The sequence below is a fragment of the Eschrichtius robustus genome, chromosome 11, assembly GCF_028021215.1.
Source record: "Eschrichtius robustus isolate mEscRob2 chromosome 11, mEscRob2.pri, whole genome shotgun sequence".
NCBI classification, from domain to species: Eukaryota; Metazoa; Chordata; class Mammalia; order Artiodactyla; family Eschrichtiidae; genus Eschrichtius; species Eschrichtius robustus.
The window spans coordinates 3,663,209-3,688,940 of NC_090834.1; the positions used below are offsets into that span (position 1 = coordinate 3,663,209).

General features: G+C 44.4%; 1 protein-coding gene across 7 annotated transcripts in view; it reads left to right on the forward strand.

Annotated features, from left to right (window-relative positions):
* Window positions 1-25,732, forward strand: part of SNX19 (sorting nexin 19) — a 38,539-nt gene that overhangs the window by 9,390 nt on the left and 3,417 nt on the right. For 4 of the 7 annotated variants that reach the window (XM_068554175.1, XM_068554176.1, XM_068554177.1 and 1 more), the window contains exons 6-9: window positions 33-129; window positions 602-782; window positions 3,215-3,344; window positions 25,188-25,372. In XM_068554175.1, the coding sequence (XP_068410276.1) occupies window positions 33-129; window positions 602-782; window positions 3,215-3,344; window positions 25,188-25,372 (593 nt within the window). Of the gene's footprint in view, window positions 1-32; window positions 130-601; window positions 783-3,214; window positions 3,345-3,475; window positions 3,786-12,612; window positions 12,635-25,187; window positions 25,373-25,732 lie in introns of those variants that run through there. The other 3 variants (XM_068554182.1, XM_068554181.1, XM_068554180.1) reach the window with 3 other exon arrangements.

Sequence of the window (25,732 nt, forward strand, 5' to 3'; positions counted from 1 at the left end):
CATACTGTTTCTGCTCTTCGTTTCTGTACCAGGTCCAGACTGAGGTTCTCATCCAGTAAAATTGCTCCAGCACTGAATATAACTGAGGCACACGAGAAGATTCTCTATTGTCTCCGGGAAGGCAGTGTGGTAAGAAGCCCCTGGAGAATTCTTGGACTTAATGCTGGGATGTTGAACCTGCAGTTATAGGCAGCTGAGACAGTCTCCAAAATCAGGAAGGACTTAGGTGCCTTCCTAAAGGACTTAACCATCTGGATCTCTGATTTTTATTCTAGGAGTATTTTCTCAGAGTGGTTTGGAATTCCTACTAGTTCTGGGTTGGCAGGTTGGCTTCTCAAGAGCTGTGGGCTTGGAATAATGGATGAGAGAATGAGAAAGCCAGTTCCTGGAAGAAAACCCAAGTTTTTGTGGCAAGTGAGACTACAGAGGCATTGTTTTCCTTGCAATTTAGGTTAAAAAAAAAAAAACTTAGGTGGTCACAGAGTCAGTGGGTCCTCTACTCATGACACTTACAGGGAAGGAACAGCGGAACCACTAGTGCTGCCGTTGCCCTGATGCTTTCTACGTACTTCATGTGACGTGCCACTTGCTCTTTCTTCAGGAGTCAGAGATCCTCTCCATGTCTGGGATGGAATCCTTTATTGAAAAGCAGACAAAGTTACTAGAAACGCAGCCAGCAGAGGCCCCAGGAAAAGATTCTGAACACATCTCCAAGGGATGTGTGGATGACTGCGTGTCAGATGCAGCCGTGCCGGCCCGAGACCTCAGCAACAGTGATCCCGGTGAGTGACAGAAGGGAGCCAGGGCGCAGTCCACCTGGGACCTGGGACTGTTGGGATTCGTCGCTGCAGTTTCTCGTCTGTTCAGCTGAGCAAGCCAGGTGTTAAACACTTACGTTTGAGGTACTCTGCTGGGATTCAGAGAGGAATACGACACAGTCCCAGAGCTGAGTCGAGCAGAGGAGCGTGGCACGTAAACAGGGAGTTCCAGCAAGATAAGATCCACGGTTGTAATACCATCGTTATTTATTTTTGGCATGCTTTGGCATATCTTCGGACGACTCCCTTTATTTAGAAATTTTCTTCTGTTGATGTCTGTGGTGCCACTTCCCTGGTTCTCTTTCTGCCTCTCTTGTGGCCCCGCCTCAGTCCCCTTTGTTGGCTCCTCAGCCTTCCAGAGCTTTATTTTTGGCTCTCTGTTCTTACTCTGCGCATTCCTGGGTGATCTCATCTGTTGGTTGGTTTCAACCCTAACACATACGCTGGTGACGCCTCAATACTAGAGGTGTATTTCCAACTGCCTACTGGAAATCTACACTTAGATGTACTATAGGGCAGCTGAAATACAGCATTCACAGAATGGAATTCATCTTTTCCCCTGGATCTGTTCCTTCTGGTTTACTTACTGCCGTGGCAAATGACACCACCAAGTTACCCAAGGTAGAGCAGAGAGGAAGAGGTGAGGACACCACTCTCGCCTCGTAAGCATTTGAGGCAGGGCAGGTTTACTTCCCAGCAGTGCACATGTTTTCTGCAGAGGAAAAATTGGGAGCCCTGGATATTAGTAGGTTTGCTGAGCCAAAACTTTTTCTAAGAAGAAAGTTTTTCAAATCCCCCAAAACAAAGGCTCCCCCTGAAAATAAAAGGTCAAAAAATCTTGGGTTCAGAAAAGGAAAAAGGGCTGATTTCACCACTCTTTCTCAGGTGCCCACAGTCACCTGACCTCTGCTCTACGGACCTCAGCTTAACTCTATGAAAAATCTCTGTTCACAGAGCTTACATCTCACTGGTTAAGTAAATGAAGTGTTACGACAGCAAAATCATCAGAGAACTCTAAGAAATTATAAATAAAATGGGATGGGTAAAATAATTCTAGCCAAATTCAAGTCTTTAAATTTTGAACATTATATCTCTAAAGGGATAATTTATGCCTGAGCCCTTCTACCAGCCCTGAGAGATTCAACATGTTCACGTGGTAGATAATTTACCACTTTTATCAAGAGGACCTGGTGCCTTGTTTGTGTTCGCTTATTTTTTACTGCTATGACTAATTGTCACCACATGATGGCAGCTCTGGGTAAATGCTAAACCTGAGAAAATGATAGAATTGAAGAGGGTGAATAAGGAATGCTATTTTCCAAGGAACTGAACATCCCATTTTGAGCAAATGACTAGAAAGTAGACACATCAGCTCCCATGCCCCCTTGAAATACAGTGCAGAAAAAAGAAAATATATACTGAATGGGATTGAGAAGAAAGTAAGGTTCAGTTCTAGCAGATTTATCCAAATTTGAAATCATTTATGTTCTAAAGAACCCTTAAGCAAGAAGTGCAGGGGCCAGCTGGTGCAGAGAATACCCATTGGTCCTAGGCTAATAAAATGATTGTTGGTGATTAATTATAACATTAATCACAGCTGTAGCTGCGGTTACAGCTGAGATTTATTCAGGAACAGTATGTATTTCTGGGGCAGTTTCCTGGGAAGCAAATCAGAAGTGACATGGGACCCCATGAACAGGGTTAGAGAACAGTGCTTGCATCCATAAAATACATCTATTTAAGAGAGTTCAGCTCAGCCTGGGTATGAGCGTATTTGTGGTCCTTCCAGTCTTTGGAACAGGAAAGAAATGAGTAATTGTCATAGCATTTTACCAAAGGTGTACTGTTTTTCCTACAGCCACATATTATCTCAAAATCAAACTGAAGTCTCCTGGATCCTAACCCATCAGCTCTGTGTAATGGAGATGCTTTCAAAGCAACTTTTTTATGGAAAAGTGAATCTCAGGTCTGCTGCTCACAACATTTCCTTGCTGCTTTGTGGAGGCTAGTGGAATACAAGGATGGAAGGGAGTGGACCTTGCCAGTTCCCGTTAGTCACCAGTTGTGAGCACTTCCTTGGAACAAAATGTATTCAGCTTCCTGGGGGAAGTACAAAAGAAACAGAAGCTAGGGAGGCAAAATAATTATATGCAAAATCTTTTTAAAGATAAGCAATACTTACTAAGTGACTAAGGAACATAAAAGAATTGTAAAGAAATACAGAGCCTATTGCTGAACTTTGTAGAAATGAAGTAAACATCTCTTGACTTGAATACAGATAGATTACAAAAATTTAAGATGATTGATACAAAGATGGAGAAGACCCAGTGCACTGAAATGTGTTCCTCAAGTATGGGTCTCTTCTGAGTTACTCTTGATGCCATTTCATTCCCCAGGAACAGAGACAGAGTTGGCTGACACAGCCCTGGATCTGCTTCTCTTGCTGCTGATGGAACAGTGGAGCTGGCTGTGTACGGAGAACGTGCAGAAAGTTATTCATCTCATCTTTGGGACCCTGATTCAGAGGTAGGACTGCTTCACATTAGAGTCTCAGGTTGGACAGGGGTTGGATGTGATGCCTAATTCTCCACTAGAAAGGGAAAGTATAGAGTCCAGGAAACCTGTGGCCATAAGAGAAGATAAAATCTCTGTTCTAGGGGTACAGGGATGAAGAGTGCCTGGAGAGTATCACCTTGTCGTCTAAAGCGTGACTGGGTCTGCTTCTGTAAGACTTCTGGCATCATCCACTGAATGACAGGCACCACCTGTGATCTCAGATACTTCAGCTGAACTCTTCCTCCTCTAGGATCAATTCTCCACCCAGTTTTACCCCCAGGCCCTATACCTTTCACCTTGTTACAGTGGATGTGTCTCTTAACTAACAGTGTATAGTCACTGTGACGATAAGCAACGAGAAAGACAAGGAGAAAACTGGTCAGTGCTCAAAATAAAGATTATTTTCTCCAGGAGGGGTGTACATATTCACTACTGAAGAAGCACTTACTGACACAGGATGGTAAGGAATAAAAGGATACTTAGATTTAAAACTTGAATTTTATAATTCAGGCTTTGTGATCCCAACACCACTTGAATCTCCTGAAAGATTTGTACATAGATGGAGTTTTTAGCTCCTGACTTCCTAACCATGAAACTGATGCAAGCTTTGCTGAACTGAAGAAGGCCAGAGACACTGTCTCTGAACCAGACAGACACAGTAGTGCTTGAGCTTTGGCCACTCTTGCATGAGACATCCTGGCAGATCCCAGAGTAAGAAGAAGCCAAATCCTGAACTCTTCTGTTAGCATGCGGCTCATGCTAATAGGCCACTCCAAAAATAAAAATAAAAACTTAAAGAATTATGTATCTATTCTGCAACAAGTAGGAAATCCATTAACAACAAGCAATTAAATTGCCCCTTCCACACTTAAAGTTACATAGGATCAGGGAGTCTTAGTAAGGTTTCATCGTTAGGAAACTAAGTGAAAGAAAAGGATGCACGTTTATATTTGCTGAGTGTTTATCAATTCCAGCACCTGACCTCTGTTGACGTATATTTTCTTACAGCAACCAAGTGAGGTAGGTAGCCCATTTCACAGAATAAGAAAGTAGAGCTTGGCAAGGTCGGCCAACATACCCAAGGCCATAGTTAATGACATAGTGGAATTTGAAACTGGATGTGCACAACTTCAAAGCCAATGTGCTTCTTCCTACGTATCGCAGCCTGAAGACCAGTCTCCGTGTGAAGCCCACGTATAAAATGCTGACTGGTCTCTGTGCCTCGCCTTCACCCTTGTCCCTCCTCCATACTCAGCTCTGCCTCAAGGCTGCTTTTTCTGAAAAGCAAATATGAACATATATCCTGCACTTAATATCCATCAGGATGCTCTGTTGCCTACAAGAGTGATTTTCCCAACATGCTTTCCAGAGTTTTAGGGTTCCACAGAGGCACTTCAGAAGCCAACTTGGAAGCCAGGGGGAAAACCGAGTGGACCATTTTGATCAGTTTAATAGACTGGGGGTCTAGGTAAGGTTTTGTTTGAAAAAGGGCTCCACTGTGTTTAAAATATATATTCATTTATTATGGTAAAATTCCACCTCCTTTCTTAGGTGATCTGGTCCCAGCCTTCTCTCCAGCTCTCCCCGTGCACGCCATCCACCGTGGCCTCAGCACTCTGTGGGTGCTTTTCCTTCAGGCCTCTCTTCGTCCTCTTGTCTCTGCCTCATTGTCTTCTTCACTCGTTCTTTTCCTGCTCTCTCCCTGTGTCCTAAACTTCCCCTCTTCTTGTCTGCTTGGCCTACTGCTAAATATTTTTCAAAAACCAACATTCAACGTCATTTATTCTGTGAAACTTTTTATGGCATCCTCTCCCATTTTTTCCTGGATCTAAGGAGTCGTCTTCTCTAATCTCAAAGTTTTGATAATAATACTTAACACAGTGTATTAGAGAAATGGTCTACTTTCCCAAAACCAGTGATTCACCCAGCGTATCAGTTTTCCCCCAGGGTATTTGGTGACATCTGGAAGTACTTTTGGTTGTCACAACTGGGGAGGGAGGCAGGCTGTGGCTAGAGGCCACGGATGCTGCTGAACGCCCTGCACACAGAGCGCCCTCTCCGCCCCAAACAGCAACGAGTTATCCTGCCCCGAATAGGCTGCATCTACGCCCTCAGTAGTGCAGAGGCTGAGAAACCCTGCCCTAGACCAGTGGTTCTTTAAGGGCCAGAACTGGCTTATGTCCCCAGCAGCTTCCACAGGGCCTGGGACATAGAAGATGCTCATTAAAGATTGGACAAAAGAATAAACATTTCCCTTCTCAATACCTTTATACTGGAAAGTAGAGTCTTCGTATGTTTTGTTCAGTCACGTGTGAATGTTGCTGATTGAGGCTTCATTTCTCTTCCTTTGTTAGGCTTACCTTTGCTCACCTTCCCCCAAAATGGGAACATCCTAAACGAGCTAGTGTGTCGTCGTTGACTCCCCACCTCCTGAAGTCATTTACATGATAAATTGGTTTCAGAACACAAGAAATTATTCAGTAGTAACAGAAAAGTACAGATGAATCTGGAGAAATTCAAAAAGGAGTGAGATTCATATATAAAAAAGGTAGGAAGTTTACCTGAAGTTTGAATAACTCAGAATATTAAAGAGCTTGGGCCAGAAAGAAGAGAGAAGTGTATTTGGGGAATAACAGGAAGGTCATTGAAGAGATGGTATTTTTTGTAGCTAGGGAGCTTTAATACAGGAATTAAATCCAGGGGAATTGCAGGCTGTGAGAATTCCAAGCCGGGTTGCATTACCTCAGTGGGCGATGATCATAAATTGTCTCGTGATAGGGAGGAGACAGTAAGGTGGAGGGTGGGTTGTGAAGTAAATAGATGGTTCTCTCTAGTGTAAGCTGTTTCTTGACCTGACTGTAGACATGTGTAAGCCTGCATTGTGGCAAACATCCCACTTTACCTTAAAATACTCCTCTCTCTCTCCAGCTGGGTGATTGTTTTGGTCTTATTCCTTTATTCACTGAAAAAATATTAAGAGCTGGTCAGTATAAGACATGGTGCCTACTTTTACATATTTTACGGTTTAGCGGGGGTGAGAACTGAGGGCCTTATCCATGATCACAAAGTGAATGCTTGGTGAGGGTAGAAATCAAACCCAGGTCTTCCAAAGCCCAAGTTCTTATCCACTTCAGTGTACTGCGACTCTGCTGTCTTTAATCTCTCTGAGCTTCGGAATAGTAATGATGTCTATGAGTAGGTATCTAGGTGCATAGAACATGTCCAGTAAATGTTAGGTCTTCATGTTTGCGCTTTAGGAAAAGGAAAGAAGGGTAAAAAGTGCATTCTGTTTCTGATTCCTCCAGCTAGTGGCCCCAGATTCTCCCCCCTGTTCAGGAGGCCCCACCCGGATCAGTCTCCTGCTGCAGCATGCATGCGCTGCTCCTACTGTGCCTGTCTCTGCGACTGCACACAACCCCTGTTCTTCTACACAGGGCTGCGTGTGAGGCCTTTCGAGGTGACTTTATGCCAGTGGGCTCATTTGCGAAGGCGACAACCAGAACCTCCCCGCTTCTGACAGCAGGCGGCAGGCCACCTGGTCTCCCTGCAGCACAGACAAGCACAGGTTCTGTACAGGGTGCGGCACTGTTCTCCAGGTTTACTGGTGCTGCTGGAATCAAGTCGCACCTTTCCTCACGAGAAGAACTTGGAGTCAGGCTAAGTTCCTCCCCTTTCCGTCCCCATACCCTGACAGTTCCACTGGAACCACACCTGGTTAGCTGGGTAGATGGCTGTCTGGTGAATGTAGCTCCTGCCATAAACAAAATAAGGGAGAGGGCTTGTGGCTGAATTTCCCTTGACTTTCTTCTCTTTTCACTTTTTTTTTAATTGGGTGGCATCTTTTTTTGTTGTTAAAGGGAGAAAATTCTGAATGTTTATAGTGAACTTGAATGAAGCCAAAATGAATACTGTGCAAGAAAAAAATTTTGTGGCTAGTTACTTTTGGAAAACTCTCTGTAACTGTGGTCTGTTAACCTCTGTTCATCCTAGGTACTTCCAAGTGATGACATTTTGTACTTGTTGAGTTGCCCCATATTTCTTCCTGTCAGAAAGTTCTTATATCTAATAAAACTTTATTCTTAAGCCCATTTTGTTTTGTATGAGCTGCAACAGAAATAGGAACACGGCTGTTGACACCCTCCTTGCCCTGAGCCTCTACAAACTAGCATTAAATGAAGTCTCACTCTTCCCTGTTAAAGGCCTTTCACCTTTCTCTATAAATCATCACTCCCAGCTTTTTTAATGATATACTTGGCCATCTTCTCAACTATCTTGTGTTGGGTTCACATTGTTCTTGAAGCTTCCTTAAGATAGCAGTCAAGAAGTCATGGACATCGGAGAAGGAATCCCAGTGCCCACCCCGCAGAGGCTCAGAGGATCTGATGCCTGTGGCCCATGGTCTATACCAGCAAGTTCCATGTGCATGGTACACATGGAAAAGACAGGGCTTAGTTCAGGGTTCAGAGTGTAGACATTAATAGTCTTACCAGCTTCAGGATTTACCATCCAGCAAACTTTTGTTGAGAGTTTACTTTGTGCAGACACTGTGCTGAACACTACGAGCATATCATTGAATGCCCTTAAAAGCCGTGTGAAAGACCTATTATGATCCCCATCTCAAAGATGCAAAGGCTTATAAAGAATTGTGGTTATTCATTCAAGATCACAGAGCTAATAAGTATACTACAGGCACAATCTGAACCCAGGTTTGTCTGATGTTCAGCTACGGTGACTGTCTCTCAGGATCAGATGTTTGCCCTATGATTTGAAAGGGTAAAAGCCAGCCCAAAAGTCTTTGATTCAAAGCAGTATACATTCCCCAAGAGGAGACTGCCAGTCAGTTTGTAAAACAAAAACTGCATTTCCACGTACGCGCACTCACATACAACACAGTACTCTGCAGCAGCCTGAAGTCGGCCCATGTTACTTGTCCCCTGGACAGCTCGCATTTTTATTTTTAAAAAGAGGTTCATGCAGTGCTACATTCTTGGGCTTTATTTGCTTTGGTAAGCAAATACGCTGGAATGTGATACCTCCCCACAGCCGCGGGCACCTCCTGCTCCGCCTGTCCTTACTACCCCAGAGAGGTGTGGCTGGTCCCAGCCAGGTCAGTGCTGACCTCTCCAAGACTGTCCCTGTGACTGCTGCTCAGGAGGCAGCATGTCTGTTCTCCCTGAAGCCACTTGTGTCTGAGCCATATCCTTTTGCAGAATACTCGGATTCTCTTTCTTTAAGTTCTAAAGAGAAGGAGAGTTGGTGTTGATGCCACAGGTAGCTACCACCACTTCCCTGGTTATCCTGAACACACTGCCATCCCTGATGGCATCTAGACTTAGACGCATCTCCTTTTAAAAATGTCATCATTTTCCAACCTCCAGCATTATCATCTCCAAGAAGATAAGTTAATTTCTTCTGCTTCCAGCTTTCCTTATTCTCCTTGCTCCCTTAAAAGACCTATATGCATAACTAACTGCCTGGGACGCCAGGGACTGCTGCCAGATCAGAAGCATGCACTCTCTCACTTTTTCCCTCTCCTGCACAGGCTCAATCTCTCTCTCTCTCTCCCTCTCTCCCCTCCCCTCCTCCCCCCTCCTTCTCTATCTCTGGCCTGCAAGGGAAAAAAAAGAGAGAGAGTAAATTCAACCTTCTGACCCCTCGTTCCACGCCAAGGTTGGAAGAGTTCTGATTTGAGCCAGGCTCCATAAATCTCCCTTGATTGTTGGTGGTGTGGAGAGAGAGGGGGCAGGGAGCTGAAGAGAAGTTAGATGCCCAAAAAAGGCATCGTTAAGTCAAAGGGAAGTCTTGCACACATGCGCGCCTGACCTCGTGTGTCAGCTTCTGTGCTGGGAACATCCAATTATGTAAGAAGGAGCACTCCTTATTTGGAGTTAGAGTCTAAGGGAGGGGAGAGGAGTGGGGGTAGCAGTCTAAGCCAAGGAGTGAGTCCAGCTTGTGTAGACTGCTCATGTCCGAAAACAGCAGAAACTGACAGTATCCCTGCAGGCATGAGAATCAGGTTTAGGGAACCAGACACGGACTCAGACATTGACTGGGTTGGAGGGAAAGAGGAGAGATGTACTGTGCTCCATTGATGGTAGAAGGTTTGGGGCAGGAAGACCCAGCCAAGGTGAGGGGTGAGATTATTATGGAGTCCTGATGTAGAGTGAAGGAATGAGAAGAAGCTGGCCCGGTTCCCTGCCTGGATGCCCAGAGCAAAGCCACGATAAAAATACGAGCCAGGCTAGCAGCAGAGTACACGAATGCCACGTCCTGTGGCTCTGCCCTCCCCATGGCCCCAAAGATGGCATCAGGCTCTGTGTCAAAAGGACAGCAGACACATTCCTGGCATCTGTGTCAGGATTTCTTAAAGAGTGAGTGTGGGTGAGTGAGCATGTGTGTGTGTTGAGGGCACGTGGGATTGGAGTAGCATGGCAGAAGAGTTGGGAAAAAAGAGAAAGTTCTGTGATCTATGGGCATAGGAGAGTAGAAAAAGTACATGAAGTCAGGAAGCAGATAGAGAGGAAGAAGGAAAAAAAGAATATGTCAGGTTAAGTTGTTCAGCCAGCAGTGGGTCCAGGAGAAAATTAAATGGCAAGCTCTGGACCTTGTGCCAGGCCGTGGAATCGCTGTCTTAGAAAGGAGGTCTCTACAAACCGTCTCCCAGGAAAGGTCAGGAGAAGGTTTATGGACAGTGTATGGGACCATCGGAGAGCGCTGTGTTCGCAGGTGGGAACATTCATTTTCCTTAAGGGCAATTATGAATGGATGACCGTGAGCTCTTCTGCCTCTGCCATTCTCTTCGGTCACTCCAGAATCTGAGGTGTTCTCTAAGTGGAGTCCGTTCAAGGGCCTCTTTCTCGGTGGGCATGTCTAAGTAGCAGATAGATAAATGGTCTTTCTGACGATGGTTATATCTTACGGGAAGCTCCGGGCCCACCACTAAAAGGTCATGAGCAATTACACCAGAAAAGGAATTGACATTTATTAAATACTAACTAGATCAGGTAAGCAGCTGTGTACTTTATGTACTAAGGTGCAGTTCAATTCTGTGAGGTACACATGTATTTTATAAGTGAGGAAGATGATATTCAGATTAAATAAGCTTCCCAGAATCACAGAGCTAGTAAGGGCCACATCTAAGATTCCACTTAAGTCATCCTGGCCTGCAAGCCTATGCCCTTCCTACCACTGCATACGGGCCTCCCCACTGAGCAAGCTTTCTCACGAAGCAGTGGCCACTAGAATTGGCCTCACCTGAAAGTCCCTGTGCACTACTTCCATCTAATCTCTCTTACTTTCCATCTAACTGGCCTCAGAGACACATGTATTTGATGGTAGCATATAAATTCATTTCCATCTGTATTCTTAAAGCACTTCCGGATCAGAAATTATATAGTCTCCCTTTGGTATCTCTATTCTACATCCTATTCCCAATCAGAAAAAGATTCTCAGAGTTACGATTCAGAGTTTCTCAGGAAACATGGATTATGGTTTCTTCCTTTGCTCCATAAATTTCTCTTTCAGTTCAGCTCTGGTGCCTTGTGGTGTCTTACACCTGATCTCTTTCTATGCATAGCTTTTGTAGAAAAATGCATACTTTTGCAAGAGTCCCAGATACAAAATTATCGCAAACTAAGTCTTCCAGTTTTCCTGTCCGATTATCTCCTGGCCCTCTAGTTCTAGCCCTGGGCTGGTTTTAAGGGGCTGAAATCTATGTTCTGCAGCAGTGCCTTTGTTCAGGTTGTATTGTGCTTCCTGGGGAAGAGGAACACTACTTGTCCCGTGCCTCTTCCACTAGACCTTGAAAAAGGGAAGCTCTTGACTTCCGTAGACTGGGTCAGGATGGGCCCCAACAGTCTCCAATTGTATGAGTGACCTCACTGTCATATTTCTTAGGGGTCTCTTATTCTACTCCCATCTTAGGATAAAGGCATCATGCCTTTCTTATCGTGTACTGGTAGTTTCTACTTGAATACATCTTTAAAGTTGTAACAGGTAGGTGTGCATTTGCACTTCTGTGTGTGGTGCATGCTCTTACATTCTCATAGTCTCAAAGGTACAGAAGTGGTAGCAGTTAAGAAAAAAACAGAATATCATCGATGTATTTAAGCTTTAAAACCTTTTTTCCAAGTCAGGTTATTGGTATCTCTTGCCTGTCTAACTACAGAGAGGAACCTAAGACACTTTTTGAGGACAGTTTCAGACTGTAAGCATCTTGTGGGCAGGGACTCTGTCTTACTCACCATTCTGTTGTAGGCACTTAGCCGCGCATATGGAAGGTACTTAGTATTTGTCAGATGAATGAACATCACATGCCCTTCCAGTTGAATCGGTCCCTCTCCTCGTCACTGGTGAGAGTCTCAGGGGTTCCTCAGCACTGCTGGGGATGAGAAACACAAATGTAAACGGAAACCCCCTTCCTTGCCTGCCCCACAGGTCTTTAGTTGGGCAGCTCCCATTCCCAGAGCTGTGGTTGGACCTCGGGCCATCTCCATTCCGGGGGCATTCTCCTTTCCAGAAGAACGCAGTGCCCTCTGCCATCGTGGGCCTCCCACTGTGAGGTCCCATCTAAGCTTGCCCCCTCTGGAAGCATCTGTTGCTGCTTTGCCTTCTCAGCCTCTTTGCTTCCACATGGGGAAGTAAGGATGTGGGCTTTGAAGTCTGAATTCAAATCATGCTTTGAGGCTTGCTCTCTATGTGACTTAGAACAAGTCACTCAACTTCCCTTTGCCTCAGTTACTCTCCAAGTGGGAGTAACAGTGCCTCGCTCATGAAGTGACTGAAGCCTGTTGATGCATGCCTGCCATGTGGCACTCAATAAATGGGAGTCCTCGTCCATCTTTACAAGCTCCACCTTCCTTTTCCTTGGGACTCTCATTTGCTAGGGCAGTCACACGTCTGATGTAGGGCAGATAATGTGTTTACATTGCAGTGGTTTTTTGGCGAGGTCTTTATAGTGAGCCTGCTTTGTGATCTGTTGGTAGCAAAGACCCCGTGAGACAGATGGCCTTTTCTGCATCCTTCAGATCAGGGTCTCTTCCTTCATGTTAGCTGTCTCTGAACTCCATCGTGTCCTCCTCACATACTTAACCTAACGTCTCCCCAGGTCACACCCGGAGCAGAAACTCAGAGCTTCAGAACCAGGGAACTGCCCCTTAACCCAGGTACTCCCAGCCCTCTTCCTTTACTTTCTAGGAAACTCACTTTATTTGGTTCTTGTATGGTGATCTCTTTACAGATAATTTTTGAAAAGTCTGTGTAAGATTTGATGCCTGGCTTCCCTGGTGGCGCAGTGGTTGAGAGTCTGCCTGCCAATGCAGGGGACACGGGTTCGAGCCCTGGTCTGGGAAGATCCCACATGCCGCGGAGCGGCTGGGCCCGTGAGCCACAATTACTGAGCCTGCGCGTCTGGAGCCTGTGCTCCACAACAAGAGAGGCCGCGATAGTGAGAGGCCCGTGCACCGCGATGAAGAGTGGCCCCCGCTTGCCACAACTAGAGAAAGCCCTCGCACAGAAATGAAGACCCAACAGAGCCAAAATAAATAAATTAATTAATTAATATTTTAAAAAAAAAAAAAAAGATTTGATGCCTGTGTCTACTTAAGTACTTGTTGGGAACTAGCTCTTCAGACCTACTATGGCAGCATTTCTGTGTTAAGGTCCTTTCAGCCTAAGAGAAGAGATAATCCATAAGAATCAGAAATACTGAACAGTGTGAGGTCAAATGACACAGTATAGACCATAAACACAGTAAAAAAAAATAATCATAAGGATTCTTGAGGGTAAATGTTAGGTAGGCTTTAGAGAGGAAAGTGTTTAAAGCTAGACCTTGCATTAGAGGAATCATTTAGACCAGTTTAGGGTAAAGAATGTTCCAGGCACTGAAACATTTTTAGAGGGAAAGGGACATTATTTTTACCCTTACAATTAAAAGTAACCTTTAAACATATTTTGAATATTTTCAGCCAGCCCCGTTCTGAGTGTCCGTGTGCAGAGAGAGGGATCCTTTTGTTCTGTTAAATACATTATGGAAAGCCCGCCGGGCCATTGCTGCTTGGGGGAGTTAGGATGAGATTTCTCCCTGGGCACCAGGTGGCGCTGCAGGTTAAACGATACCTATTTACCTTCTTTGAGGGAGCTGTGTTTATTCTGCAATTTTAGGTCCTTGCCCTGGTGTTGATCGTAATGAAACCGTTCGTTGTCCTGCTCCACGATTCAGAGGCAGCTTATCTGCCCTCTCCTTCATGCCCTTGACTTTGAGACCAGCCCAGTTTCTTTTATCCTTCCCCCTCCTCCTGTTTTGATTGTCCTTCAGCACGCACTTCTCTGAGCAGTGTGTGCTGCCGGAAGGTGCCCCTTGGAGCAGCCCCTTGGGGGTTCAGTGCTAGAGCTGATTTGTTGAGAACAGTTTTGACTCAGGAACCCAGAGTGAACCAGGGTTTTTATAGCTGATAAAATCAGCTGGACATCTTGAGGTTGAAAAATTTTGTCAGTACTCTCTGTAAGCTACTTGGTCCTATGCTCAAGAAGGCCTTTCTAGGATACCCGAGTCCTAGATACACATGTCACTGAGGTAGAGATTGTCAGATTGCACTGATACTGGGAACCTTATCAGCCTGTTGCTTTCAGCCATGGGTGGAGATCGTCTGGCTTTTTCCTATCAACTTTGGTTTGGAGACTGAGCCAATGTTAATGCCTTTACCTCTGTCTTGAGACAGAGACTTCACCAAGTGCCCTGCAGCCTATCTGGTACTGGAGCAGGGAGGGAGTCGAGGTGAACTGGTGGGAAACATACTTTTATCTAACACTGATATAATTATAGGACCAAAGGTTTTCTTGGGGTGATTTAACCCCCATAAATATAGAATCTATGTAAACACAGTGTGCTTGCTGTGTAAATGCAGCTTCAAGGTACTCCCTCTGCCACCTCCTCCTCTCTCCCTCTTGTTTTCCAACCACAAGTCGGGCCCCCAAAATCTCTGCTGTGTGGAGATTCTGGAGTTGTCACTGCTGTGTCCTGTATTCTTAGTGTCGGGATGGATAGCCTTCTGTTTGGAAAGGTTTTTAAATTCTGCCTGTAGACAGTTAACTTAGAACAGATACCTTCGGGCAGTTCTTCTCCCCCAAGGTGATTCTATTCATCATACTCACTTTCCTTCTTCCCCGTCTTCTGCCAATGTTTGTCCTGCTTTCTTAACTTCAACATCTGCTTCTCACGTTCATCCTTTGTTCTCTTCAAGGCTGGTCTTTTCCAGCTTACTCTCGCCGTTTTCACAGCATAATTTGAAACTCTGCCATGTCTGCTTGTTTACATACATCCCTAATTCTTCTCTTCCACATCGTGGCTGAGCACACTCTAAGTCTGTGATCTCTAATATTTGTGGACGTTGGGAGCCGGCGCATCAAGTGGAGCACGTACTTCCTTATCACCTCTCCCTCCTCCAGAAGTCCCCCTCCTTTCTCCCCTCCTGTAGTGACCGTCTTTGCCCAGAGCAGAGCCTGGAGATCTCCCTGTGAGGTAGAGTCACTGGGAACCACAGGGGTCTGGTTGTCAAGACAACCACTAAATTCCCGCTGCTGCCCTCCTTTGTGTCTTGCCCTTCTTCCTAGTGCTCCAGCTCTGCTTCTCTCCCTCTCCCTGACCTTTACCCTCCACCAGACACAGTATTCTTCTGAATGCGTGGCCATTTTAATCAGCCTTTCCTTTCCCCACCCACCTCCCTACTGTAGGTGCTGAGAAAGGAAAGGGTCAGGATAACTACCTGGTGACTGAGAACGAGCCAGGCTTGCTGTTCACACGGGACCAAGGAAAGAAGGAAAGGGAGTCATTTTGGACCCTGCAGTCCCTGTGGTGATTGTTTCATAGTTTAGTGTAGATAGGTCTCGTTTTAGGAAGGATTCTGAAATAGTGTCCTCAAGTTACCCATCACCCCAGGGAGCCCCTCCTCAACCTTTGTAAACAGTACCAAGGTGGTTCGCCCTTCTAATATTTACATCCCTGAACCTGCCAGGAGAAGAATAAGTCTTACAAAAGGAAAACTAAAGCATGAAATGCAAAGTTCCCTCAGCATCCTGCCATCATTTAGTCCCTTGGATCTGGTAGAATTTTTCAAGAGGATCCAAAGGAGTCTTTCTCTGACACGTACACAAACACACAAGCACTTTCAAAAATGCTTTCATTTTTTTCCTTTCATCTCGTTAACTTTGTGAAGGAAGCAAGGCAAGAATCAGTCTTAAGAAGGAATCCAGAACTCAGAGAGTTGTTTCAACTTCTAAGTGGCCAAACCAGGCTTAATCCTGTGTGTGGCTTTTCAGTGCTGTTTTCACTCATTACAACACGCTATGTGAAGCCTTTGTGGCTCTTCTGGCTACCGAGCTTTTTTTCCCCTGAAGGGTATGGACCAGTTTTATGTGCAGTGTTGGGGTGAAAACTGTGATGGCCTCTTCTGGACAGGAACCTCTCAGACTTGGAGGAGAGACATGGTGGTTCCAGAGACTCGGAGGGAGTTACTGATTGTGAGAAAGATGTCCTGCTGCTGCTTTTACTTGGGTCAGATGAAAAACGGGCAGATATCCAAAACGTGTGACTGATTTTGCCCAGCTTTGAGGTCTATCGGTCCCGATTTTTCAGAGCTGGTTTATGGTACATTTATGGCCACATAGTGTGGGGCTGAGAAAAGTTGTCCTGAAGGCCTTCAGAGGGGCATAGATTTGTGTACTCATCTTTAAAATTGGAATCCTACAAGTGTCACACTGCTCAAGTCTAGAACAGATTTCTAAACATTTCCACTTGCCATCAATCTCATTTATCCCATGAACACAGAACCCCCAACCGGCTCCCTCTCATTCTGCATTTGTTAGGAAGGTAGCCAGACCTTTGCTTTTGGCCGTTGGTACCAAGACATTCTGCTACCTTGTATTCTTCTTACTAGAGCTTCAAGTAATGGGTTGGAACCGGCTCGATACTGCTGCATCCGTCAGGAGCACTTCCCGGAATACAAGTGTGACTCACGGTCCGCATAACCCCTTTGCTTTTGTTTGACTTTCAGTCTCTTCTGTCCTCTGGGCCTATTTGCCAGGAAAACTGACAAAAACATAGACTGCTGGCAGCTGTCTCTCCTCTCTAGGATTTATGGAGTGTGCCAGACGCGAAGCCCAGCTGACCCACTCCCTTGCCTTCCACCTCTCTTCCCTTCCGGGGGAGTACATAACCAGGTGTGAATTGCATGGATTATTCATGACGAATTCATAATTGTAGCTCAGCTGACTTATTACCCAGGATACTTCTTATAACATCCACCCTACAGCTGGTGTATTGGCACACAGTTCAATTTTTATATTAACCTAAACAAAAGTTCTCAGGAAAATAAATCTGCCAAATGCTTATATAAATACATCTCAAATGCCAAATACAAAGGATTTCTAGATTGTCTACTTTTTTTTAAAATTATTGTCCTCCTCCGTAAGCACAAATAATTAAGAGCTCACTGTTCTTTCACTGCTTTAAGTATTGGGAGGTTTGCCGTCTGCACAGCTTAGTTTGAGCTGTGCGCCATGTTTAAGACCAGTGTTTGTCCCATTTACATCGTTAATTCACTTAGTAACTAATATTTATTGATTACCTACGATGTGCCAGACACTGTTAAGTGATTAAAATACAAAAAAAGACCCCAAATTCCTACCCTGCAATCTTACAAATAAGGAGTTATAGTATGAAGTTAGGACTTTAAAAAGAACTCTATACATGATTAAGAGAAGGGACTAAGTAAATTATGAGAAGCCCAGGGAAGGCTTATGGAGGAGATGACATCTGAGATAGAATTTAAAGGATGAAGGGAAATCGAGAGCTGACATTGTAGAATAGAGCATTGAAGGCAGAGTTGTGAAGCAGTGTGGCATATTTGTGTGCACTTCTTCTCGAAGAAGTCAGGTACGATTGGGAATATACGACGTGCAGCCAGAGTGGCCAGAGATTACACCGAAGAGTTCAGTAGGCACCGACCCATACAGAGCCCTGTGCGCTATTCAAAGAACGTAGGATTCGACCCCCATTTATTAGGAAACCATGTACAGAATTTAAATAGATGATGACATGATCAACTTTGTAACTTAGAAAAAGCACTTCAGTAGTGCTGTCGAGGATTAATGGAAGGAAGAAACGTTAGAGCCGGGGAGACAAATTAGGAAAGAGTTACACTGACAGAAATGAAAGGTGATGGGGACCGAAACTAAGGTGATTGCTACAGCGATAGTAAAGGGGTGATGAATTCATGAGAAACTGAGCACTGAGGAGGTCGCTCAACTAGGTTCAGTAATTGTTTCAATAATTATGTGGTGTTGCGTGGGGCACATGGATTAGGGGTGGAGGAGAGGAGAAGTCCAGGGTGACTCTGTCTCCTACCTTGTGGATTGAGAAGCATAACTAACAGAACGGCATAGTATCCTTCTCAACAGGATGTCTGACTTGTGATGCTGGAAGTTTCTTGTTGCTTATTAAATCAATAAATCAATAGATTATTACCTACCTTTGTGTAAAAAGAAATAATGACACATGAGGAAGCATGGACTATATCTCTAACAATTTTGAGATTTTTAGTAGAAAACTTCAGGACTTGGAGGCCTAGATTTTCATCCTTTCTTTTATCTGTAAGCTCTGTCTTTGGAAGAAAAAGGAAAATGTGGAATGAATAGTGAATTGTGTAGCTGGTACCAAGGAAAGGTTTTTAAATTTTCTTCCTCTGGCAAACGATGCTCACCTGGTGGACTCCTGACTGCAGTTAGAACATGACTCAAGGGTGGTAGGAAGAGTATACTTGACGGGAGACCCGTCAACTCAGCAAAGAGGAGGAAGCTGCAAGAAAAACGCAGATACAGCTAGAAGTGGATGTAATGGAAAACAGCTGACAGAGAGAGGAAAGTAGAGGTAGGTGAGAGGTACTAGAGTTCACAGAAGAACATAACAGAGAATCCTGTCTTATATGCCATAATAACAAGTGAACTTAAAGTTTTAACACTGGAAGTTATCGCTGAGAGTTTTGGAATAAGGTTGATTCATTCAGTCTATATTTGATGCCTTATTATGTGAAGGGCACTCTTACAGTAAATGCTGAGGAATATACCAAAATGAATTGAGATCCCTCCCCTCAAAATTTTACAATCTTATTCTTTTGGTACTTTTAAGAAGCTCAACCAGTATGTACTGAGTAAATGGAATAAACAAACACATGACTCCAGTAAGAAAGGAAAAGAATCAGCATCAAATGAAACCAGAGTAGTTAACTGAGATCAGACTATAGATGAACATATATAAAAAACAGAGAAAGGGGACACATACTGAGTAATGCAGACAACAGAAACTAGAACTGATAAGAATGGTGTCCAAAAAGCTTGACTCAGAAGGAGCTGACATTGTGGATAAATGTTAGTGGAAAAGATTTTTAAAAAAAACAAAAAAAAATGCACATGTTAAAAACAAGAAGAACAAAGAAAATACAGGTAAATTGTTTGGAACAGATGCTGTAGTATTAACTGGCTACATTGAGAAATCATTTATTCAACAACGAATTGGTATACTTTTTGCCTAGGGTATTTAATTTCTGTTTTTTTCTGTAAAGGAAAAGGGTCTAACAAGAAGAATTGAGCAAATGTGATTAAACTAGTATTGAAGACTAAAATAGGAATGAAAATAATAAGAGAGCATTCAGTCTGCTTTAAAACTCATGTACCTGACCCAGATGAATTCTGTTCCATGGAACTGAAAGAATTTGTATTTATCATTGAAGACCTAAGATCATTAAGAAAATTTCCGTATAGAGATGTGTTGGGTTGGAGATGGACAAATATCTGGCCTTTTAAAAAATGGATACAGGCGCCTGACCCTGACATTTATCTCTGGAAATTTCTGAAGTAGATTATGAAGTAGATGTTTTGTGAACACTCAGGAAGAGAAACAGCAAGCCTTGGAACCCAGTGTGCATTCAGTGGGAATGCACCCTGCCTGATTAGCAAGGTTTCTTTCTTGCTTAGCAGGACTATCAGACCATTAAATGAAAGGAATGCATTGGTTGTTATATTGTCTGTGAATTTCAACAAGCTTATGCCATATTTTCCTAATATCCATATGGACATACATGGTCTGGACTGTGGTACTTTTAAGTGGTCCATGGCTAACTGAGTGTCTTTAGCCCAAGTAGCTAATAGATTGATAGCCTGGAGGGCATTTTCTAGTGAAAGAGCATTGAACTTACCCTGTTCATCAGAAATTTGCAAGTAACTCTAATCTTAGAGGTATAATTAATACTCTGGGTGACAGAAGTTAAGATTCAAAAGAATTAAAAGAGTTAGAATGATAGTCTAAAGCAAACAAGACAGAATTTAATAGAAATAAATATTATAAATCAATTTAGATTTTTTTAAAAATTACACAAGTACAAAAGGACAAGTCTAGGCTTAACAGGCGCATGTGATTTTTTGTTAAAGTACGTACGTGGACTTAGGGTTCTAATTGACTGCAAACTCGGTATGAGTCAGTGCTTTGATGTGTGTGCCCAAAAAGCCAACACAGTCTTCGACTATATTAATAGAAGTATGGTGTCTGGATCAAGCAAGGCACTAATCTGCATTTTTTGCTGGTCAGAGCACATCTGGAAGTTGTGTTTGGTTCTGGGCACTCCATTTTAAGAGAGAATAACAAAGCAGCCCACACCCAGAGGAGGGAACCAGGATGAGGAATGGTTCATTTCTCTCCTTCATTCCTCTGATGTTGAGTGTCTTCTGTGTGCTCAACCTTGACGTTGGCAGAATCAAAGATGTATACCTTGTGGAGGAGACTTAGCATAATAGCTGAATTTAAAAATGCATAGTGTTGTCTTTTGAAAGAGATTTGACCAAGTAACTTTAATACCTCCTGTTAAACTTCTGAGGATATAAATAGGAGCAATGACTGGAAGTTACAAGGAGGCAGATTTTGGTGCCAGTATTTAAGAAGCATCCCAAATGAATTGAAATTACCCTTTTCAGGAATTACGCAACTTCCCCAAAGTCACATTCCTCATTGGTGGCAGAGCTAAGATAAAAGCCCAACTTTCTGGAGTCAGAGGCCAGAACCCTTGGCTCTGCCATGATATCACACAGGGGATTTCTACTTTGGGAGGAGGTTAGATAGGGTAACCTCTTTCCTTCCAGCTCTAAAGTTGTATGTTTCTATAAGCCTCTTGCTGTGAAATGCTTGTTTTTTTCTCAGTGTTTTCATTTGTGAATTGGTGAGATTGGAAAAGATAACCTCTAAGGTTCAACAGAGGGTTTCTTTAACCTCCTTGGTTAAAAATACTTCAGTTCTTAAAGCATATTAATTTTGTATCTGCAACTTATATGTTACTAATCAAAAACAAAAACTGTTTGTGGCTAGATATAAAACTATAGAACTCAGATTCTTAAATCATGCTGTTCAGTCAGTAGTCTTCCTTTGAAGCACATGTTTTAAAGACGTGGATCCATGATTTAAAACATGAAAGCAAAAATCAAAGAAGAAATTGTGTGAGACTCTACAAGCCACTTTAGATTTCACAATAGTCACTGGGAGGAAGAAACAGGAGTTTCTTGCCCTTGAAGTTCATTTCCTCCTCATTCTTCTCCCCACACAGGGCAGGAAAGGATGGTGACCTAGATACACAGTCAGAGGGCCTGAACTCTCTCAGGCACAGCCGAGCAACCTGGGTCTGGCTGCTGTAGGACTGGGAAGCCTAGAGCTGAGCACAGACAGGGAGGAACTGTCTGTAAACACGAAGGGGCCATAGCAGGAAGGCAGAGGCCTGGGAAAGGAATCAGAGGGAAGGGAACTGTTAATTTTATCAGGTGTGAAGTTGGCAAAAACAACTTGTGTAATGGGAAATACCTTGGACCCACACCATCATCCTCAAGATCTCCTTTCTCTCCACCCAATCGATTGGGCCTACTGATTTCATGAGCAAATGCTCAGAGCAGTGTGCTAGGACTGTGGGTACAGAACACAGTCTTCGGGTTTATGCCACTGTAAACATTTCACAGGGTGCTTGGGGGCGGGGGGGAGGTGGGGACTGTCTCCAGGAGGCTAAAAAGGTGGCTTGAGCTTTTTCCTCCTTCTCTTGGAACTCTTAATTCCTTATACCATATCGATGTTTTTCAAACTTGTTTTAAACTTCATCTCACAGTAAAAAATACGTTTTACATCATGACCCACTATGAACACACACACGCACACACACACACACACACACACAAATACAGATCTGCTATATCCATATATACATGCATAAGTAAAAGGGACCCAAAACTTGAGGTGCGCTTTTATGTTTTCTGTTCTTACCTATTTACATTTAGGTGTTCTTTTAAACGTTGTCACAAACCACAGCGCAGACGCCATGACCTCTAATGCTGTTCAGCCACAGTTTGAGAAATATCCTGTGCCCAACAACCCATTTAAATGACTGTTAACCCTCCTCTAAAGGTGACGGGATGAGTGGACACTTGCAGTCTGTAGATCTGTTTAAAGTGACAGAAGCTTTAATGTCATCTTCTTTTTCTCTCTCTTTCTCTTTGACCTGTATTTGGTACTTCCGGTGGGTTGTAAGTGGCTGAGGCGCCATCGCCCTTGTGTTGGATACAGAGGTGCAGCCCAGCGGGTGAAGAGGATTCAGGGAGGAGCCCGTTACTGCCTCTCATTTTAGACTGCACCAGGCATTTTTGTTAGAATATTGTTATTGCTCTTAGGAATATTTTCTGTTATTATTTCACTGTCCTTCTCCCCCTCCCTCCCCATTAAGCCATACTTATTCAGGGCCTTCCTACTCAGCCATAGCAGCAATCTTAGAAAAGAAGTGAGGGGAATTTGGCTAATTAGATGTGGTCCCTTAAAGCTTTCTCCCCTTACTCTTGAGATTTGATTCTGCTGTTTTGATGGAAAATGACCTTCTGCTAACCTTGAAGTGCCATCTTAAGCCCTAGTGTCAAACTGTCTCCTTTTTAGCCACAGCTTCGTCCCTCTACGTGTAGCTGTTTCAGACCAGGTTCCTTTGAGCGTGGACTGGACATGTGCGCCCAGGGGAAGGGATGCCCTGATCTCTGCATCCCACGTCTGGCATCATAGCGGCTCTTGCATGTCTCAGTGTACATCTGTTGTTGTTTTTTTCTCATTTTATTGCCTATTCTGGGCCCCCTAGTAAGGCTTCTTTGTGCTCTGAATCATTCAGAGATGGCCAGACAGAACAGATGTGCTTTTTTTCTTCTTCTTTTCTTTGGGAAAAAGGTAGGATGGCAGAAGAAGATATCTAAATCAAATATCAGAACTAGAATAGTAGTAGAAAATAAAACCAGTGCCATTTGAGGCTATTCTCTACCGTATTTATTTTAGCGTATTTACCTCATGCATCTTGTATTACATAAACAATAACATTTGTATTTAGTAGATGATTTCTTGTAAATAATTTGTAAATAGTAAATAGTCCAAGGGATATGTGTGTGTATATCCCCCTTGAAACTTGAGCTGTCTGTTAGCTTAATAGTGATAGCAGCAGATTCCAGAAACTGATGCTGGAAAAGCTGTTATGACACACTGGATTGCAGACACATAAGTTCCATTCCTTTTGCTTCAAGGCACAGATTTCTTTTTAACCTTCCCACTCCTAGGTTAAGAACAGCTTACTCTTACTTTTTCACACTTTGATTCTTCTTCCCAACACCCCCATTTAGAGTTTGATGAGGTACAGTCTAGTGTATTTGTATAAGTTTATATTTTGCCACGTGCACACATTTGTTTTGCATCAAGCATGTGTGCATGAGACACTCAGTCACTGTGGAAGAGAACAAAGAGGACCTCCTTGCCCAAATGCAGCTCGAGGTCCTGTTCCCATCGAGTGAGTGACCATTGACTCAAAACCGTGAGACTCATACGTTGTAAAACGTGCCCTGAAGGTGACCGAGGTGCCCAGGTTTGCTGTCGTATGTTATGCTTAGCCGAGGAAGGGTTGAGTGGATGTTAAGATCTCTCTGAAGAGTTGAGTCACAGGTACTACTGGCTCCTGAGGACAAAGAGAAGGGCAAACAGAAGGGCAAGCCAGCCTATTGTATGCGTCTGTGAATGAGAAGCTGAGCTAGAACTAATGCTGGCTTGAAGCCTTCTTGTTTAGGATTCTCCTGGCTCCTTTGGAGGACTTAAATATTTTGACTCTCAGGTCCTTGCCCCTCTCCCTCAAATCACTTAGGTGAGACGCTGGTGCACGTCCTTCACCTTAGCTAAAGTCACACAAGTGTATGTGGCTTGAGGTGAAGACGAGTTGGGTCACTTGATTCCCTGCAGAGAACCTGATCAGGTCATTGCATCCACCTCCCTTTGGTGACCCTCTTCTATAAACAGGAACAGGAATTCTTGCTACTGGATCCCTTTCATCAGGCGTCTTAGACTCGCTGAATGAAAAGCCCTATAAGAAGGAGATGCAGCCCTTATAATAACAATACGATTGTGATGGCTATTTTGGGCAAGGGCAGCTTTGTGCCGCTCTTGATCTCCATCGACGTCTGCCATTCTTGCCCTGCCATTACCTTTCAGACTTCCTATTCTTAGAATCATTTGTGAGCCCTGGGCTTGGGAGATTGCAGCCCCCAAAGCTGGAATGCCTAGCTTGAGTGGAATGCAGACTGTCTGGCAGAGTGGAGGTTAAATAAAGTTTGCGTTGGCAGCCCCCTCTGCTCTTGGATGGGCGACAAGTAGCTCGGGTTGAGAGTGATGGCATGAGCTGCATGTGGTGCGGTACCAAATAGAGTCTCCTGTGCGTGAGTAACGTGGCTGATGGTTCATTCATCACAGCCACAGCCGTGCCAGTCTCAAAATGGGACCTCCTAAGGAGGCCTCTGCAGTCTTAAACCTCAGCTAGTGACCGTATCACCCTGAAAAAATGCAGAGACAAAGAATTAACGTTGAAACGCCTTGCAGGAACTGCAGGTTTGGCATACCTGCCCCCTCAGCGTTACTGACTCGTTTTTGAAAGCAAGACAAAGGGGTAAATTTTCATTGTAATAAGAACAATTGCCAGTCAATCAACAAATATTTCACCTTGGGAAATTTTTGTTATGGGGAACTCTTGTGGTGCTTACAATTTAGTTGGAAAAGTCAAGCTGTAGGTAACATGAGAAAATAATTTATGTTCCAGAGTGAAATTCTGGTGCTAAATCTGTGTTCTAGAACTGAGTGCCAAAGGAGGCCTGAGGAGAGAGAGCATTTCTGGCTGGAATGCTCAGGAAGGATTTCGTGGAGGAGGTGGAGTTTGAACAGGTTTTGCCAGAGGGACAGATTTCTGTTACTGGAACGGAGAAGGCCTGGTCCGTAAGGAGCAAAGGGCAGGCGAAGGGAGTCCTCAGGACAGGTCCTGGGGGCTTGAAGAGCAACTGTATATGTACAGGGTGGCCGGGGAGAGGGATGTGTATAAAATCACCAAACCCTGCACTCTGAAGGCTGTGTGCACACGTTACTGAGAAGTTGCGGTGCTTTCCACTGGAGGACAGTTGGAAAGGTGCAGCCTTCCCCAGAGCCAGAGGCCCCTTTAATGTTCTGTTCTAAAGCCCCTAATACTACACGTGCCTCATAGCAGACACTCAGTGAATAATTATGGTAGTATTGTTACTCATCTTCAAATTCTGTGATCCCAAGTTGTTGATTGGCTTGGTTTCACCTGTGAGAGTCGGTGCTCACTTGGCTTTGCTCTGTTCTGATTGCTCACGTGACTCACGCCTCGCTGCATCCTTTCCTGCAGGTTTACCTGACCCTTCTGTCTTCAACCACAGGTGGCTAGAGGTGCAGGTAGCTACTCTGACGTGTCCTCAGCGCTGGGTGCAGTACCTCCGGCTTCTCCAGGAATCCATCTGGCCTGGCGGGCTTTTGCCTGAGTGTCCTCGGCCCGCAAGGACCCAGGCGCAGAAGGCGGCTGCTGAGAAGCAGGCTTTGCAGAGCCTGATGGGAGTCCTGCCAGGTGACTGGACGCGGAGACTGATTGTACCAGTAACTCTTCCTTCCCATCCGGCTTCACCACCGTGGCCCACCCCCTTCCCCGTTTTTTAAAAGGGCCTGGACTGTGGCTAAACTCAAAAAGTTTGTTGACCCACCGTTTCTGAGGCTGACAGGACGATGGTCAGGACTTGCAGCAATGCTGGGGAAACGGGGAGGCTCACTTCAGGGCGGGTCTCTTCATTTTCCCGCCAGGTGAAGACTTCTGGCTCTCTGCCGACTCATGGCATTTTGGACCAGGGAAGAAAATGATACAGGGCCTGCAGAAGCTGAGCTTGCTAACTTGGGGCCAGTGAGTGAAGTGCATGGTCCTTAGCAGTAGATA